The 18,095-nt window shown below is 39.9% G+C and overlaps 2 protein-coding genes and 1 pseudogene across 2 annotated transcripts; 2 read left to right on the top strand and 1 right to left on the bottom strand.

Moving 5' to 3' along the window:
* Window positions 1–678: 678 nt before the first annotated feature.
* LOC124851061 lies at window positions 679–7,190 on the top strand (annotated as a pseudogene).
* Window positions 7,191–7,502: 312 nt separating this feature from the next.
* LOC124852601 (ankyrin repeat domain-containing protein 66-like) lies at window positions 7,503–9,958 on the bottom strand. The gene is made up of 4 exons (XM_047341700.1): window positions 9,825–9,958; window positions 8,974–9,081; window positions 7,761–8,012; window positions 7,503–7,605 (listed from the first exon to the last, which is right to left on the bottom strand). The coding sequence occupies exons 1-4, from the start codon at window positions 9,956–9,958 to the stop codon at window positions 7,503–7,505; spliced, it is 597 nt and encodes a 198-aa protein (XP_047197656.1).
* A 4,401-nt stretch (window positions 9,959–14,359) lies between these two features.
* LOC124852593 (sodium-dependent multivitamin transporter-like) lies at window positions 14,360–15,861 on the top strand. The gene is made up of 3 exons (XM_047341639.1): window positions 14,360–14,560; window positions 15,249–15,378; window positions 15,602–15,861. Exons 1-3 carry the CDS (start codon window positions 14,385–14,387, stop codon window positions 15,743–15,745), a joined length of 450 nt encoding a protein of 149 aa, XP_047197595.1. The 5' UTR covers window positions 14,360–14,384; the 3' UTR covers window positions 15,746–15,861.
* Window positions 15,862–18,095: the final 2,234 nt, after the last annotated feature.

Genomic DNA, 18,095 nt, shown 5'->3' with positions numbered 1-18,095 from the left:
CAACTGCAACATAAAATGACATCACATTAATGTTTTATTTATCTTCACAGGCAACTGGAGAAGGTATTGATTTATATGAGTTTCAAAATCAGCAAATCGTTTTTTTTTTATTTTAATTTCTTGAAATGTCTTTTTCTTTGGATTTCTGTGTGTTCTGCACTACTGCCCTCAACAATAATGTATTATACAATCTGACAATCGATAAAAAGTGCTAATAGAACCCTAAACAAGTGGCTGCCATCTAACCTGAGTGATTCCACCTGGCAAGTTGACGAATCCTCAACCGACAACAAGTAAAACTATTTTCTGATATTTAAATACTGCATGTTTCATTGATTTAATTAAAGAAAAAGATCCCAGGGTAAAACTGTTGTGTTTTTTTCTCTAAAAGCCTGTATGAATGCTTGTGGGTAAAAGAGAGTGTCACAAGTAGTCAGGCCACAGATGGAGCGTGATAACGTGTGTCGTCTAATTCCAAGTGTTAGGGCAACGACACGTGCACTTTCCCGTAAGGTCGTCTCACGTGTGTTTCAACCAACACAGGTATTTAGCTTTTTTTTTAACCTGTGTGTGTGTCTTTGTGTATCTGTGTGTTTATTTGCTGTAACAAGTATCACAAAGTTTGACATCTTCGTTCTTCACAGTTACACCGAGGATCCGCTATAGGAATACAGGGAACACGCTTTCATGATTGTCTGGCAGACGAACACACAGAGGAATTTCAGAATTGTAATACCGAATTGTTCCACGAGGTAAATAAAAGTATTTAAGTATCAATTCCATGTAAGGATCAGGAGTAATGTCACTAATTTAGGAATTTTATTTTTTCCAATACTATAATGATAAGTGAAAAGTTACAAAATAAATGTTTTTTTGCAGATGAAAAAAGTCTACAGCACTTTGAGGGGATTTGACGTTTTAAAAATTACCAAATACAGGTATGTCTTTTTGATTATGAATAAAAAAAAAATTGTTTAATAGGATCTGTTTCAATATGTGACTGAAATATGCATTTTTTTTTCTTCACTGAAGTTTTGGAAGCATTGTCGCAGATTTAGAAATTACAATCAGTAAAATGATGAGTCCAGATGACCTGATGCAGAAATCAGGAAATCCTAATCGCATCTCTGACGGCCTCACTCAATCTGGAACTACAGGTAATCTAACCCCATGGGCTTATCGTGAGCACTAATTTCTAAAATCCTACTTTTCCTCTTTAATCGAGTCTTTAATCAAACAAAAATAACATTTAGACTCTTTTCAAAACTCATTATAATCGAACTAAGAACAGAAAATGAATAATGACATGAATGTACATATACTTGGTTCAAAATATGGTACAAACTTAAATGTTTCTCACAGGAAGACTCTAGAATAACTTTATTGATTCCTTGACTTTTTGTTTACTGCCATCATCATAAAAAATGTATAAAATATACATATGACACACAATAATATATTGCAGTTAGTATATATATAGTGGTTCAATAAACGCAAAAAAAAATTCATATTTTTCTGAGTTAGGCTTTACATTGTTGAGGCAATTAAGAAGAAAAGTCTTTGAAGGTCCAGTGTAAGATTTAGGTGAAAGGAATCTATTAGCAGAAATTTAATATAGGCCATTCTAGTTTCTACTCAGTGTGTTTCAACTAAATTGTATGAATTGCTTCCTTTTTACTCCTAGAATGGACCTTTATATTTAAATACTATATTTACATCTGGAGTGGGTCCTTCTACGGAGCGCCATGTTTTTACAGTGTATTTTACAAGGTATATTTCATTTACAGAAAGTGATTTCCAAAACTTTCAGAGGACATGTCATGTTTCTGCGCTTAGAGGAGCGCCTTTGACAATATTCCAGTCAAGTCTCGCTCAGGTTTGTTACCGATTCTATTTCTCACAGGTGTTAGGATTTAACGATGTTGACACAACCTCGGCACGGGCTCCCAGCAACAGCTCGCATGCACATCACAGGAGGATCTGCACCATGCCAGTGTGGTGTGAAGAAAGATAACAAAAGCATATTCCAAGAATCACGGCACAGAGGCAGACATGACGTTAACAACGCCGCACGTCCAGACTCACTCAAGAACATGTCAGCCTCTGGGAAGGTATGTTTGTTTCAGTCTCAGTATTCAACATAGTTAATTTGAAATAAATAAATAGTCATCGGTAGGAAGGTAACAAAGTACATCTAGTACTGTACTTGGGTACAATTTTTGAGAACTTGTACTTAGCACGATACATTTCCTTTTCAGGATACTCACTGAGTTTTGGGGGTTCATTAATCTGTCTGACAGCTTTATTGCTTTTGCAGGTTAAATTAGTCTGTTTCAAGGATTTGTGTTAGCGTTAGTGTTGCTAATGTCCTCAAGTGATTTGGTTGATGAGTCCGAAGACTAAATGTTGGAAAATGAATAAAGAATTGTGTGTAACATCTCAATAGAGATGCAAAGCAACCAACGCTCCAGCTGTACTGTCTACTGTTAAGTTGCATTGTGGGTAATGTAGGCAGCACGTTTTAAGGAAGGAGAATGAATGGAACAAAATGGAATGTAAATTTGTTTGAAATTGTTTACATTTATCAATCAGCTGCATGGTTGTGTATATGGTGCTGCCACTCAGACATGCTAATTTGTCACAGTGGCCACTTGTGATATTGCAATCTAATCCCCTGCTGCACAAAGGTTTTTTCCCCGTAAGAGGAAACACACCTGGAAGGCAGATAACCTAGTTAAGTATCTAGTTTCTATAATACAATCAAGATTAAAGTCGAGCAATTAGCAATAATATTTCCCCCAGGAGTTGGTGGAGACCAAAACAAAGCAAAAAAAAATTAACGCATTTGTGTCCCTACAGATTTGCGATATTATCGGAAAAGGTGACAATACGTTAGCGCTGTGTTTACAGCTGGTTTCCTCACCGTTGTTGGAACTGTTGGTTTTCTTTACAATATTGTACGATCTTGGGATAAAAGTTTGATTTATAGAAATAAAATTGAAGAATGAGTTTTTTTCTGGTTAAATTACTAATATCTTGTAGAAGAGGGACTCACTTTGTCTATTTTTGTCACAATCTAAATCGGAATAGTCAAAACATTTTAACTGTCAACCTTATCTATTTTTGTTTTTTTCTCAGACAGTACACATGTGAATTCCATCAAAAGAAAGGATCATTATACATAAATCACAGTGCCAGCCGAATGGATGATTTCTGCCAAACATTTTCATCACCACAGTCCCAGAATTTCCACGCTGTCGCACCATGGGAGGATTTACTGGAAGTAAGAGGCAAATGTTTGATTAGGAGGACAATGAAATTATACCAGACATGGAGAAGTCAAGACATGCTGGCTAAAAATATTCCATTAAAAGCCGATTGTAAGTAAATTTGTACTCATCTTCATTGCCCATTGATTCTTGCGCAAGCTTATGATGAAATGACATGTGATGCCTTTGTGATCCCTGCAGACTCCTCTGGAGAAGCTGTTTATGCAGCTGAGACAGGGTCGGCTGCGACTCACCTCAGCAAAGGACCGGGTTAACGCACATTTCACAACATACCAATCAGGACGACGTCTGATATCAATATCATATATTGTAATAAGGTTTCTCTGACATCAGGTCAACATAAGAATGTATCTCTTTTTGCCATATTATATGTCTGTGTGTATTTCATATAGTGCCGCAATGAAGTTCAAGATACAGCATGTTAAGCGAATTTAGGGAATATCTTAATTTACTGCCCCCTTCTAGCATAAAGTATTTTATCATGTTATTAATTCAGTTATCGTATGTAATGAATGATAAATCAAGCCACAGCATTTTTTTTTTAAACAGTTGGAGAAAGTTTCTGTGAAGCAGAAGGTGACTGGGGAGAAGCCAAAGCTGGGTTCACTGCAGTGTTACAGTGCAAGGACACAGACGGACTAAGACAAAGGAAATGCAGTGATAAGTAGGCCTGATTAATCAATAATCATATTTGCTGATGGAATATTTTCTTTTGATTGACTAATCAGCTAATGAACTTATCATTCCAGCTCTACATGGGAACAGGAGGAAGCAGACTGTGTAAACAACAATGTGTCAATGTTGCTGCACTCTGCACAGGTGTTTAAGCATTTTCATTATTTAAAAAATGCATATTCTGGTTTTCAAAAGCGATCACATACTATCGGCATTAAACACACATCACGAACTTATATTTTTACAGAAGGGATTGTTAAGTTTTTATTTATCACACTGTTATGGAGATTATAACTCCTTGGTGGGCTTGGCGATTTCCTTCTCGACATGAATTAATTGTCACAAATACAAAATATCATTGTTGTTACAGGTTGTTGACATCGGACGTGGCTCATTAAATGAAATGCTGAAGAAGTATTTAACCGCCTGGTAATGTCACTAATAACTCAATGGCTATCAACACCGTGTCCAACGTGAAGGCAACGGTGGATGTACTCGGTGTTTTGAGTCAACAGCAAAGGCTCAGGCTGAATGGATCAGGAGTGGATGTAAGTATCTCAGACGAATCTCTGCTAATCTTTTAATTAAACCTTGTCAATGGGTTGGAACTGATATGGGGAGGAAAGGGAATTACCTGTACTTTTTTATGTAAAGATCTAAACTTCAACATGAATTTCATGAAACTTAAACACATTTTGATACCATTTATGGTGGATATTTGTGCTCCAACATATTGATATTTAATAAAGTCATCTGTGTGTATGTTGTTTTTTATTGTGGAGTCAGCCTTTCCTGTACTGGGTTCAAATTGCCCTCACATTCCACAAAGTATTCACAGGAAACTAGACATGTTCTGTATGTCAGTGTAAAATGATCTCACTAACAGCTTCATGATTTACAGTTCACTTGCATTGCACAATGTCTGCATGAAGTTATTGTTATTGCAAATTAAACGTGTAATGTAAAATTATGGGGGAAAGCGGCGTATTTAGTTATTTTTCAGGTTTTTGTTACTGTGGCTCAGTTGAAAATGATGATAATATAATGACCAGCTGAAACGACCTGTTAGACAACAGACCATCATAGAAAGCTCACCAACCACAGCTATGTTTATGTCCACTGAACAGCATGAAGTCAGTGTTTGTGCTGCTATTAAACTAATGTTTCAATGAAACACTGGGATCGTCTCATAAACCAGGATTGACATCTTAAGGAGAGCTTCTAATATTATTATTTTAGTACAAATACATCAAAACCAATGTCAACTTATTCTTGTTCCCAATTAATAGGCGACAGGCATTTTCTAACTTTGTGCAGACTAGTACTGACAAGCGTCTCTCTTTTCAGGGCTTTCTGGAATCATCCAGCAACTTGATGGAGAAGTCTCTTGAGAAAACATGGACCGAAAAAAGATTATGGAAATTTGTCATTGGCTGAGACATATAAGTTCTGTTGGAGAAATTAATTGAGGCTGCAAACATACACTAACAACAATAAAAATATAGAGGTGGCCACGTGTAATAAAGTGCAGGGGTCTGATGTACCAACACTGCCTTCGGGGTGTCACTGTCGATTTTGATAGTTCAGACAATGGCAGCGCAGCAACAGCTGGATTTAAACAACTGAGAACTATTTGCCCCACAGATGAGAAGTACGGGTCAACAGCATTGTTGTGATGACAACCACTCAAAAGAAACACTCGGTTCAGTCGTGTTGGGGCCTAAATTCCCGCTGTCTGGCCCAAGGCCTCGCAACGAGATAAAGTGTGTCTCATGGGAGTACGCCACCAGACAATGGTCACCGCGTGGATGTGAATGGATTGGTTTCACGATGACGGACACTGTGTTTGCAACCATTTGTCATCATTTGCCATTTTAATGGCTAGGATCCAATAGTTCTCCCATGGATGACTGAGATAACTATCATTTTTTTGGACTGTCTATATCAGTCATGTCTCTAGTTATTAATCTTTGTAATAGAACTGACTGTCTGGAGGGCTGTAGTTAAAACAAATACTGATATCTACGGCACGTTGCTCCAGGTAAACATTTCTCTATGTTTGCTAGTCGCAGATTGCTGCTTTTAGCATCTTTCAAGCCACATGAAATTCCCGAAATCTGTGTAAGGCCTTGGTGATGTTGAAGCATTTCTGTTACTTGTCCATGTTCTTTTGGATGTTTTGTCTGAGTAGCACGCTTCTTCATCAAGCAGTTCTTCTGTTCCACAATATGAGCAAGAAGATTTACATTAGGTTCTACATAGTTTCCTGGCTACGCATGTCCGCTACTTATCGCTTTGATCACATTTCCTGCTAACAGCGGTGGTGCTGAGGCATGCAGTACTTCCAAAGAAACCTGTTGGCTGGTTTATAGTGACTTTTCGTGGGTCCATCCACACATTTATCATACCAGTCGGTACAATTATTATCACAACGTACTCCTCCATGGTGGTGGTAATCATGAAGCTTTTGATCACCCTAAGAATGCAGGATCACCTGATGACAGATCTGCTGCCAAATCTGTCATGAGGACTGTTATTCTTCTGACTCCGATCTTTGTGTCACTTGGATTCTTTGGATTTGGTGTAACTATTGTTTCCACTTCATCTGGAATCGCAGCCTCTTTGGTCAACTATGTCTTTATCCTGCTGAACTCATTTCAGGTATACTTAATAATCCTTAACCCATCTCAACAAGACCAGTAAGTATTTCTGTCAATAACCTATGTCATTTCATTTACAGGGTTTGTTTATTTTGTTAACCATTCCTGGGGGACAATTTGGTAAGACAGTTTTAAATTACTTTCATATGCAATTTGAGATTAGTGAGCATATTCAATTGTTTCGTCTTTGCTTAAATGGTCGTTTATTGAGACTTTCCCAAATACTTGGGGAGAAATATAAAAAAATTGCCGCCACTTTCAAATTCCGGGCTTTTATCCAAAATTTAATAAAATTGTAAAAATAAATGTCATCCACAACAAACAGGTCTTGTCAATAAATATGTTTTAATCCCATTTTTGACAGACCCGTGAGCAATTAAGCAACCATCTGAAAGGGTAGTTGCATAACGACGGGTTTAGTTGTGATTATGTAAAAACACAACAATGACTGTTAATTATTTGTACACATCCTTCTCTCGCTCTCCAGGCATCCGTCGGTGACAGCTCCATGACGTTGGACAACATTGAAGAAGTGAAAATCTTTCTCACGCTTTCTCTCAAATAACGACAAACTACACGCATTGAGCCGTAGTAAGCTACATTAACGGATGCAATTGTTTTGATGTTTCCTTTGGTTTTATTGCCTGTGATACAATTTTAAATGATATTTCAATGTTAGTAGATGCGTTTTGACAGGAAAGTTCCAAAGCTGTTTTTATATGATAATACTGTTTGTTATATACTTCACTGTACTGGGAAGTCACAGCAACACTCTCAACTGAAAGGCTACAAGGATGTAACTCATGTTGACATGTTGTTGTGTGACGGTGAGCTGGGGCCATCATCAGAACGCTGTTGCTAGAGAGATCCTCTCGCTTCATTTTCTTTGCCGTGATTCACTCCACTCCTCATCTGTGTCGTCCAGTGAAATCCCTTTCTCGGCCGCCATCTTGCGGTAGGCCTGGCACTCGATCTCTGCCCTGCAACACACAAAAAAGGACAACATGTTAAAGTTGTATCACAAAGTTATTGTGTGTGTTTAAAAGAAAAGTTTACTTATATAATGACAAGTGGGAAAATCGTGGAAATGTGGTGCACAGGCTGAAATACAAAAGAAGAAGAAATGTTGAGATACTTTTTAAGGAATCGAACACAGTCCTGGTGTCCATATATTTCGGCTATCCGCACTGGTTTGTCTCCCCAGCAGTCCTCCTTGTCTATAGGAGCGTGGAAGTAGTGCAGCAGCCACAGCGCAGCCAGTCGGCCGACTCTGCAGCAAAGTGAGCAGGAGTCCACCGTGTCTGTCCTCAGACTGGGCCTTGCTCCGTGCTCAATGAGGATCCTGACTGTTTCTGTGTGGCCTGTGGAAACGCCAGCAAGGTGTGATCTGATGCACGTGTTAAAGAATGTTTTATTATCCAGCCTGTTAAAAACTAATTCTCACCACTGCAAGACGAGACTACGCATAACAAACAATGAAAATATTCTAGATGATCAGGGCATCTTGGCTGAACATTTGTTTTTACTTTAAACTGAAATACTTCTTTTAATGAATTTATTATGCTTTAAATGTATTAAAAATGATTTAAATTAAGATTTTTTTTTTTACTATCATTTATGTGTTATTGAATTTGTGTTTTCTTGGTTTATGTTAGCATAAAAAACCTTTAGGATTTTACATTTCTTTACAATTTACATTTACTATGAAAAAACAACATCCTGATTTCTGAAAATTGGGAACTAATGTGCAGATTGATGTAGTTCGTGTGATGTTATGGGTGGTAGGTTGTATGTGAATATTTGTAATGTTATTAGAGTTGTAGAGCTTTGTTGGTAAAGAAAACAAATCTTGACTAACTGGCTCAAAACCCTGCAGTTATTTTATTGTTGAAGTCAAATAAAATAATACTTTTAAAAAGGTTTATATTATTTTAAAGGAATATAATAATTGTAGAAAATTTGATTGAGTTTGCATTTTCTTCATTTGATATATATTGTGTTGTATTTTTAAGTGTTGTGGTCACAACTGAATGATGAAATACAATTTATTCGTTGAATTTGATGGTGTTGAAAATAATGAAAACCCAGTGATTCACTATAAATAATAAAACTGACAATTTGTCGCAAAAAAAACATGTTCTGATAAAGCCTTTGTTTTGAAAGGTATATTTTAGATTTTTATTGTCGATTTTCAGATTCAAAACATAACTTCAACCAATCACTGATGAGAGAGAAAGCCCACAAAGGTCTTTTTTTGGACATGTACACACACACGGCAACAAAGCTTTTGAATGACGACACTTGAAACCAGTGATAGCAGGTGAAAAAACGGATCCACCACCATCTACCTTTGGCTGCTGCCCAGTGCAGAGGGGTCTTGTGGCTCCAGCGATGTCCCTCTGGTCGGGTTGCACTTGTTCTGCCTCAGAATATCCCCTCGACCCCCTGTAAGTCTCCTGCTGCGCAGCTTGGTGCAACTCTGTCATTTTGTTACTGAGGTCGCCCGGCAACAGCCGAGCAACACAACATGAAGTCCAGCTCCTGTAACCTGAGCCTGTGAACAGTGATGCTGCCTCCTGGCTGCTGCAGACAAAAAACTACGTTGGAAGTACGTGAAATGTTGAAATTCAACTCAGTGAGCAAATAAACGTAGGAAGAATTAGCTTTTTAAAACTTTGCAAATACAGAATTTAAGCTTACTGACTGTGAGGCTAATCAACCATTGCTCAAAGAAGCTATCATTAGGAGGTGAATATTTAATTTTTCAAAACATGTGACAGCTTGAACAGATGATTTATGAACCGAGGACATGAAAAACAAAACTATTTAGCAGAAGAAGAAAGAAGAAGAGAAAGAACAGTTCAGAGTTCTGCACTCTTTATTTGACTGAGGATCAGTTACACAATCCCCAGTTACGCAACGCGCATGCGCCGAAATGTGAACGGATCCGCTCTTTACGTATATTAGTGACTTTGAAGTGTTTAAACCTGTGTTGATGCTCCACGTGAACAGGTGAGGCCTTCAGTAGAGCTTACCTGAGAGAAATCAGATTTTTCTGCGTTTGTGTCTGATGGTCAAGTGTCTTTAGTGGGCAGAAGAGTAAAGGTGCCAGTGAAAATCCTGAGATACTGGGGCTTTTGATTCATATATTCTGAGCTCTGTGCTGCCGTTTTCTCAGCACACTGACACTGGAGATTACATTTTGATGCAGGGAATGGGTTTGACTGTGTTGCCTGTTCCAGTGCACAGGTTAGAACTGGACTGTGGCTTTGTACAGAGGGAAGTAGCCATGGGGGTGCGCCCTGCATTGCCAATCCCAGGCGTGGATATCATTCTGGGGAATGATCTGTGTGGTAGCCGTGTGTGGGCTAGCTGTCCGCCATCTCCGGTGGTGACATCCTCTCCTTCTGTCACTACAGAGTCGGATGAGAGTGCACAGTGTTTCCCAGATGTGTTCACGGCCTGTGCCGTTACTAGAGCTATGTGCCATGAGAAGGCAGAACCTGAAGTTGAGCAGAGCATGACAGAGGGGACTGGAATCTACTGTGTCCGTGCCTGACTCTTTGTTATCAGTTTCTCACACTGTACTGGCAACTGAGCAGTGAGCTGATCCTTCACTTAGTGAGCTATTTGAAAAAGTGCTGTCAGAGGCTGATGTGAAGAGTGCTGCTATTGGTTATTTGTGTCAGGATCAGTTGTTGGTGAGGAAATGGGTTCCTCATGGGCTTAACTCTGTCGGTGATCCGGTTTTTCAGGTTGTTGTTCCATCGAAGTTTCGCGAAGAGGTACTGAGGACCTCACACGATCAGTTGGGGCACTTGGAGGTTCGTAAGACCTATGATTACATCCTCGGATATGTTTTCTGGCCAGGCATGAAGTGGGATGTATCTCGCTATATTAAAACTTGTCACACTTGTCAAATGACCGGTTAAACCAAACCAGACCATTAAGCCAGCTCCTCTCTTCCCCATTCCTGCAATTTCTCAGCCATTTGAGCATTTAATAATCGATTGTGTTGTTCCCTTACCACGCTCAAAGTCGGGAAGTAATTACTTGCTTACAGTATCAGAGCACGAGATATACGGCTGCATATCCGTTACGCTCCATTACTGCTAAATCCGTGGTTAAAGCTTTAACACAATTTATTTCTGTTTTTGGGATCCCTAAGGTGATCCAGAGTGACCAGGGCACAAATTTTACATCCACTCTGTTTTCCCAGGTTTTGAAACAGCTGGGTGTAAAACATAATCAGGCCTCAGCATACCACGCTCAGAGTCAAGGCGCGTTGGAAAGGTTTCATCAAACACTTAAATCTCTGTTGCGTAGTTATTGTGTAGAGTTGAGTCAGGATTGGGAAGAAGGTTTACCCTGGTTGTTGTTTGCTGCCAGAGGGGTACTTCAGGAGAGCACAGGATTTAGTCCGAACCAGCTTGTGTTTGGTCACACGGTGCTGTTGTGCAATAATGCATTAAACGTGATACCATAAAATGGTGTGCTTTCGGCATTCAATAAATTTGGTTATCAAAATAAAATATTTAATATTAATATTAAAAATATTAAATAATAACTTTAATTGATTAAAGTTACCTCGGGGCACCACCCTTCAAAGGAAGGGAAAATATAGCCAATTTATTGATTAAGTCTCATAAAAGTTCTTACTACAAATTTGGAACTCTGATTAACAATTAAATTAATAACTATAACCAAAGTTACCATATAGATAGTTAGCTAATTTGAAGGATATAGAGTTCTTTACAGTGTAGAGGTTGGCAAAATTCACTTATGCAACATTAATGAAAAAACATTTGTGAAAGAAAAACATTTATTATGAATATAATAAAGTATAAAAACACAAATTACTAACGGTGTACTTACTAAATAAAGATATGTATGTGAGTCATCGTGCTTCCAAAATGGCGGCTGGCCACCTTAAAGATAACGGACTCCCCCCTTTGGAATGTTTACGACATGTGGCGGGGGTCAGAGAGATAGGTGCTGAGATAAGCGTGTGTCTGTGTGTGTGCCAAATTAGAGAAAGTTACTAGATGCATGCAAGGAAAGACTGAAGAGCATAACTAACATTAACTTTCAAATAACTTGTAACCAGAATATCACAGCAACACAAATCAAACTTATAAACATCACAAGGAATCGAATAAACAGTCTTTGCTTAGCCTAGTATAATTATTAAGCCCAATTGTGTTACCCGTCCATGGAAAGGGAAACAAGGTTGCTGTTCGAAGTTCTGTGAAGTCGTCTTGCTGGTTTGTGGCTCCTGCCTTTGTGGTTCTGTTGGGCTGTGCAGCTCAGTTGCTGTTTGAAGTTCTCCAGCAGGACATCGCGGTTGGTAGAGCTTGGATTGCGAGGAGGTTTCCTTGGTGAGATGAGCTGGAAGCTGCAACTCTCCTCCATGAAGTTGATTTGAGTTGAAAGAGTGAGCTGGACCGCCACCCTTCTCCTCTGAGAGGATTCATGGAAAGAGCGGTGTGCTCCTCTCGAAGAGGTGGATGGAAAGAGAAGATGTGAGCTGGAGAAGCCAAGCTTCTCCCCTCGGCGTTGCATAGAAAAAGACAGAAGAGGGGGAGACCTGGCCTTATATTGGCCCGGTGACCTCACAGGTCATGGGGCCCAGAGTGACCAATAGTGGTTGACACTTGTGTCTCCGGTCGGTTTTCACAGCTCTGTGTGATGTTGTGGCACCCTGGGAGACTGAGTTCTAGAGGCTCTGGTTTTCTCCAGAACAAAGGACATGCGGCTTTAGGCTTTTGACTACACATGTAGGCCCGAACTGTGGTTCACAAATACCATGTCCCAACAGTGCGTGGACCATTAATGTTACTGCATGATGAAGTTGTTCAATCTGTGCCACCCCGTAGTCTGCTTGATTATGTGAATGGTTTCCGGCATAGATTGTATGTTGCTGGGGAGCAAGCTAGGGAAAATTTAGCATCTGCTCAGAGGAAGATGAAAAATATTTATGACCGGAAGGCCATGACTCGCAACTTCAGTCCAGGTGACCAGGTTCTGGCTTTGTTACCACTAGTGTGTTCACCGTTTCAGGCCAAATTCCACGGCCCTTTTATAGTTTTGCGCAAGGTGTCTGAGCAGAATTACCTGTCGTCTACGCCAAAACGTAGAACTTCAACTCAGCTCTGCCATGTTAAAGCCTTATTATACTCCCGAGTCACCATTTTGTGAGAGTGTGCCGCAACAGACTGTGAAACCTCTGCTAGTGACAGACACTGTTGGAAGACGCTCACCTGCTGCTGAGATGTCTGTACAGGAGAAAGATGGTGTGGTTTCACCCGATGAAAGCCGGCTGCGTGGTCGTTTGAAAAAATCTGAGTCACTATATTATTTAATGTCCAGTAAACGGTCTGCTGAGTTGTCTGATTTGCTCAACAACTATTTGTGTTTGTTTAATGATGTTCCAACTCGTACACACTTGTTGGAGCATGACATTGATGTAGGTGATGCACAACCAGTCCGCCAGAGGTTTTACAGGATATCTCAGGAAAAACATAAGGTAATGGAGAAAGAAATAAAGTACATGCTAGACAATCACATTGCTGAACCGTCAGCTTCCAGCTGTGAGTTTTTTCTCCAGAAAGTTTTGTTCATACCAAATCAATTATTCTGTTATTGAAAAAGAAAGTATTGCTCTGGTCTGGGCGTTACAACACTTTGAAGTTTATGTTGACTCTAGCGTTCCCATTTTGGTTTACACTGACCACAATCCGATTACTTTTCTTCATTCCTTATCTTGCCCTAATCGCAGATTGATGCGTTGGTTCCTTTTTCTGCAGTCATACTGTTTGGATATTCGTCACATCAAGGGCTCTGAGAACATTGTGGCAGATGCATTGTCTCGAGTGCCTTGCTCTTGAGTATTTTACAGTTGTCTTCTTAGTCAACTATTTGTCTCTTCTGCCTCGCTTAAAAGTGCTTCTCCAGACGTCGGTAGTTGCTGGGTGGCAGGGAGCAGAGTGAGTGGACTATAGAGGTGAGTATTGTAAACTACAAAACAGGGTCAAATTTAAATTGTTAAAGAAAAATTAGTTTGTCATATTGATATGAGCTGTTGGATTAGTATATATTATTAGTAGTGTGGCATTACCATAAACATTAGTATGGTATATGTATGTATGTCGGGATTTCCCGGTGGGAACCCCTCCCTCACCTGGACACTAGGTGTCCCTGTTCTTTTTCCCCCTGAGCTGTAGGTGGAGGTGACGTCAGCGTTAATCAGTGCACACCTCGGCCAGGTGTGCACTGCCCTTTAAAAGGCCTCGCCCCATTCATGTCTGCTCTTGCGCTCTCCGTGGGACGAGGTTGGCTCTCACTGACTCCTGACTGCAGCATCCTTTTCTGTTTCTGTTCATGGACACACTTTGTGTTGTTGATTATAATCTATTTTGTTAATAAATATCTGAAAGAGCAACAGTCCACTCGTGTCATCTCCCCCCTTGTCACAATCTTTGAGCCGGGTTGTGACACCTGCAACAGATGAGTAAAGCTGATGCGAGAAGCAGAGGGTGCACCAGCGCAGAGTTCACAGTGTATCTGTATCTGTACATTATGTTCAAGCATCGAAAAATGAACTCACCGGATAAAAGACGTTTAAAGCTTCATCAACTTGGAGAAAAGAAACTGAGATTGTGGGAAGTTTTGTTTTGTTGCGCCATGATCGTCCTCCTCCTTAAACAACAGTGACTGTAATTCAGTTTGATTTAAAGCTTTCTTCTGAATTGTTAAAGTTATGTCTTTGTGTTGTATTGTCCCTCTTGTTTTCAGCCTGAACCCTGATCCTACAGAGAGACACACATTCTGGACCCTGGGGGTCGGCGGGATCTTCCTCATGCTGTCCCTGTACGGAGTGAACCAGACTCAGGTGCAAAGATATCTCAGCTCGCGCACAGAGAAGGAGGCTGTCAGGTACACGGACTGTAGCCTTTCAGCGTTTCTGTAGATTCAGACTATAGATTTTGATATTAAAGCAAATCGTACATTAAAGCCAACAGACTGAAAAAGAAAGCAAAAGTCAAAAACTCTGTTGGCTTTTGTTTGAACAGTTATCAGGAAGAACAGGTAGATTATGTAAAGTTTCCAGCTATCTACATGACATTTATTATTCCTCTGCATCATGAGTCACCCTTTCCTATATAGTTGCATTGTAAATAAGTACGGGGGGGGGCGAATAAAACATTTGCTTCCTGTGTTCAACATTGGTGAACTTTGACCGATGATGTCACAGCCTTTACCGATAGCAACGACATTTGTGTGGTCGACCCCACTTGGCTGTCACTGGTGTCACGTCCTGCACTGCCCACATTCAGCAAGCGATGAGATTCACATATGTGTCACCGTGCCCTTACACTGACTGTGGTGACCCCCTGACTTTTCCTATAGCACCACCTGCAGGTTGATAGTTTTGGTTCAGAGTGAAATATATCTGTGACTATTTGAGAAACTATAATGCAGTTGCAATTATTCAATGTCCTAAGCAGCGACTGTAAATTCCAATAACTCAAATGATCACTCTTGCGCCATCATCTGGTCAAAATCTTTATTCACTACTTTGATTCAGGAGTAAATACCTGTAAATCCACTGTTCTCTGTGCAGGTCCTGCTACATGGTGTTTCCCTTCCTGCAGCTGGCTCTGGCTCTCAGCTGTGTGATGGGCCTGGTCAGGTTTTCACGTTACTGTGGAGAGGATCACTCCGACAAACTGGGCTCTTACTCCACGGATGCGGTGAGTTTCAGTTTTTCCCTCAACTTATCGTTGTTATCCACCGAGCTCCATGTTCTGGGAAATGGCGATATGAATTTGTTTTCGAACAGCCGGCTTAACAGCAAACCCACAGCCGTGAGACTATTTGCATTTTCTAGTGGTTGTATTTTGTTTGTTGTTGCTCACATCTATGCAAAACCAATTGAAGGTTCCAGTAATTTGTGTAATGGTGTATTTCCCGCAGATGGTGTTATACTTTGTGATGGACATGCTGCAGGGTCTGCCTGGGCTGCCCGGACTGTTTGTTGCTTGTTTATTCAGTGCAGCTCTCAGGTACGACGCTCAACACAGTTTTATTTTCAGCCTTTTTGGGGCAGTTTTGATTTAACATAAGATTAAACCCAATTGGTCTCAGACGCTCTGAACCTCCTGTTCAAAACAACACAAGAGCATCAAAGTTTGGTTGTCTCCCTATTACCCAAACCAGGAAATATGCTGTAAAGAGCCCAGTTGCACAGTTAAGTCAAAAACAGTCAAATTTAATATTTCACGATTTAGTTCACTTTTGATGGAGTGGTAGAAATCACTGACAAGGTTTGACTTGAGTAAAAGTCACCCTGAATAAACGTTGCACTTTATTCTGGAGACGTTTTGAGCTCATAGTTCCTGTCAGCTACATTAAAACCTCACCGTTTACACTACTTATTGTTCTGTTAACCTTATTTAAACATTTTAATATCTTTATTTGATACAACTTACTGAGACTAATGCAGTCTAATACAGAATATATCTTTCACAATTACCTCTATAACCCAGTTGTTTTAGACATTAGTTTTAGCTTGGTGTTCCTCATAATCTGCCAACTCGGTGTCCTTTGATGATTTGATGAAGAACCCCCTAATGATATTATTTATTATCTTAAATAAATTCTATTGTATTTAAAGTACCGGTATTTTGTGATTATTTGTGCATATGTATGTGAATACAGCTGGATTATGATAGTCAGTGCTCGAACTTAAAACCTTCACTGTTCATTTTATAATCATTAATAGTAAATATTGAGATTTCTAATTGAACTTTTTCAGATTATGAGACTGATCTTTACAGATTGATTGTTGGTCCCTGATACCAGGGTGGTGCCCCGTCTTTTATAAATTATAATTACAGATTTTATTATTCTTAATTGATAATTTTATCGTTTTTAATAAATAATTTTATTATTTTAATAATCATATTTTATGATTATTAATAATTAGCCAACATCAAGTCTACCTATTATTGCACAACAATGGGATCGTACAGAAACAACTCTGATGTTGGAAGCCACTGGCTGGACTGTTGAAATCATCATTGGTTTTGCTGTTGTCTCCAGGGAGCGTTGGCAGGTCTGGGTGCCGGTCTGTCCTTGGCTTTCTGGGTCGGCATCGGGAGCATCTTCACTCGTAGCCCCAGCACGAGGCCGCTGCCGCCTAACTGCAGAGTCGACCTGCTGTCAGACAACATGACTGCTGTCATTCAGACTGCAATAAACAGCAATATGAGGTATAAATCGTTCAGTCTGCACTGTGTGTGTGTTTTTAGTGTTTATTGTGGTCGTATCACAACTTAATCATCTCTCTCTGTTCTTCAGCCGACCCTCTGGATTGAAGAGGTTTTATTCACTGTCCTACATGTGGTACAGTGCGTTTAACTGCTTCACAGTCATTGTGATAGGCCTGATCATCAGCTTTCTCACAGGTAGGCAGGTTTTACATTTACAGTTGCTCTTCAGAACGTTTCAGTCTTTAACCTTTAAAATGTTTTCTCTTCAGGTCCTATGAAAGAGGAGGACGTGACACCAGGCACAGTCTTTCCCTTGTTGGGGAAACTGATGTGTTTTCTACCTGAACACCTGAAAAAGAAGCTGTGCTGTGTGACTCCACTGGGACAGACGGTGAGTAAAATGACGGAATTAGCTAGAAGTCAGCCTCAGGTCATGTCTGTAGTTCTGTCGGCTGCTGAATAATTTCCTGATCAATATAAGATTTTGGATTGTTTCTTTATTGTTTGCAGACATATATTGGAAAATGTCTTTTTTTGCACCATATTTTTATTGACTTTGGCCTTTTGACCTTTGTCAGATCCGCTCCACACATACACACACACACTCGCGCTCACTGTTTCTGGCTAAGCTGACGTGAAGCGAAATCATTTGTCATTGTAGAACTGTAGTGTTTTACGTCCTGGCTGTGAAAAGTGTAAATCAATTATTTAATGTGTCCCTTATTCTTGCAGCTCTCATCACAACAAACGCAGCCTCCGCAGTCCAAAGAAAGTAGCGGTTCGGCCTTACGACAAGAGGACAGAGGATCACAGGAAGAGATGGAGAGCTTTCTTCCCGGATGCTCACACGCCTTATGTGGAGCATGAAACAGCCGTGTGATGAAGTCTCTCGTGTGTTGGGTTAGAAAACCTCTTCGGACAAAGCACTTGGCCAAACAACACAATCATATACTGTTGAATTTGTGGTTAGAGATTGAGATTTGCACTGTCTAATGCTGCTGCGCGCTGAAAGCTAAACAATGTTTAGTCAGAAGATGTTTTAAAAAAAATCTACTGGCCTCTTCATGTTTCATAAAGTACGAACGTGCAGCTGAGCCTCAGAGTTTGACTGATAATCACATGTTTGATTTTCAACCCTAACCCTTGGGTCCAAACATGTAAAGATGCTGCTGTTTGAGAATCAACATCCAGTGAAC

The sequence above is a fragment of the Hippoglossus stenolepis genome, chromosome 10, assembly GCF_022539355.2.
Source record: "Hippoglossus stenolepis isolate QCI-W04-F060 chromosome 10, HSTE1.2, whole genome shotgun sequence".
Classification (NCBI taxonomy): Eukaryota; Metazoa; Chordata; class Actinopteri; order Pleuronectiformes; family Pleuronectidae; genus Hippoglossus; species Hippoglossus stenolepis.
The sequence above is the reverse complement of the archived record's forward strand: the minus strand, read 5'-3'. Positions and strand labels throughout refer to the sequence as shown.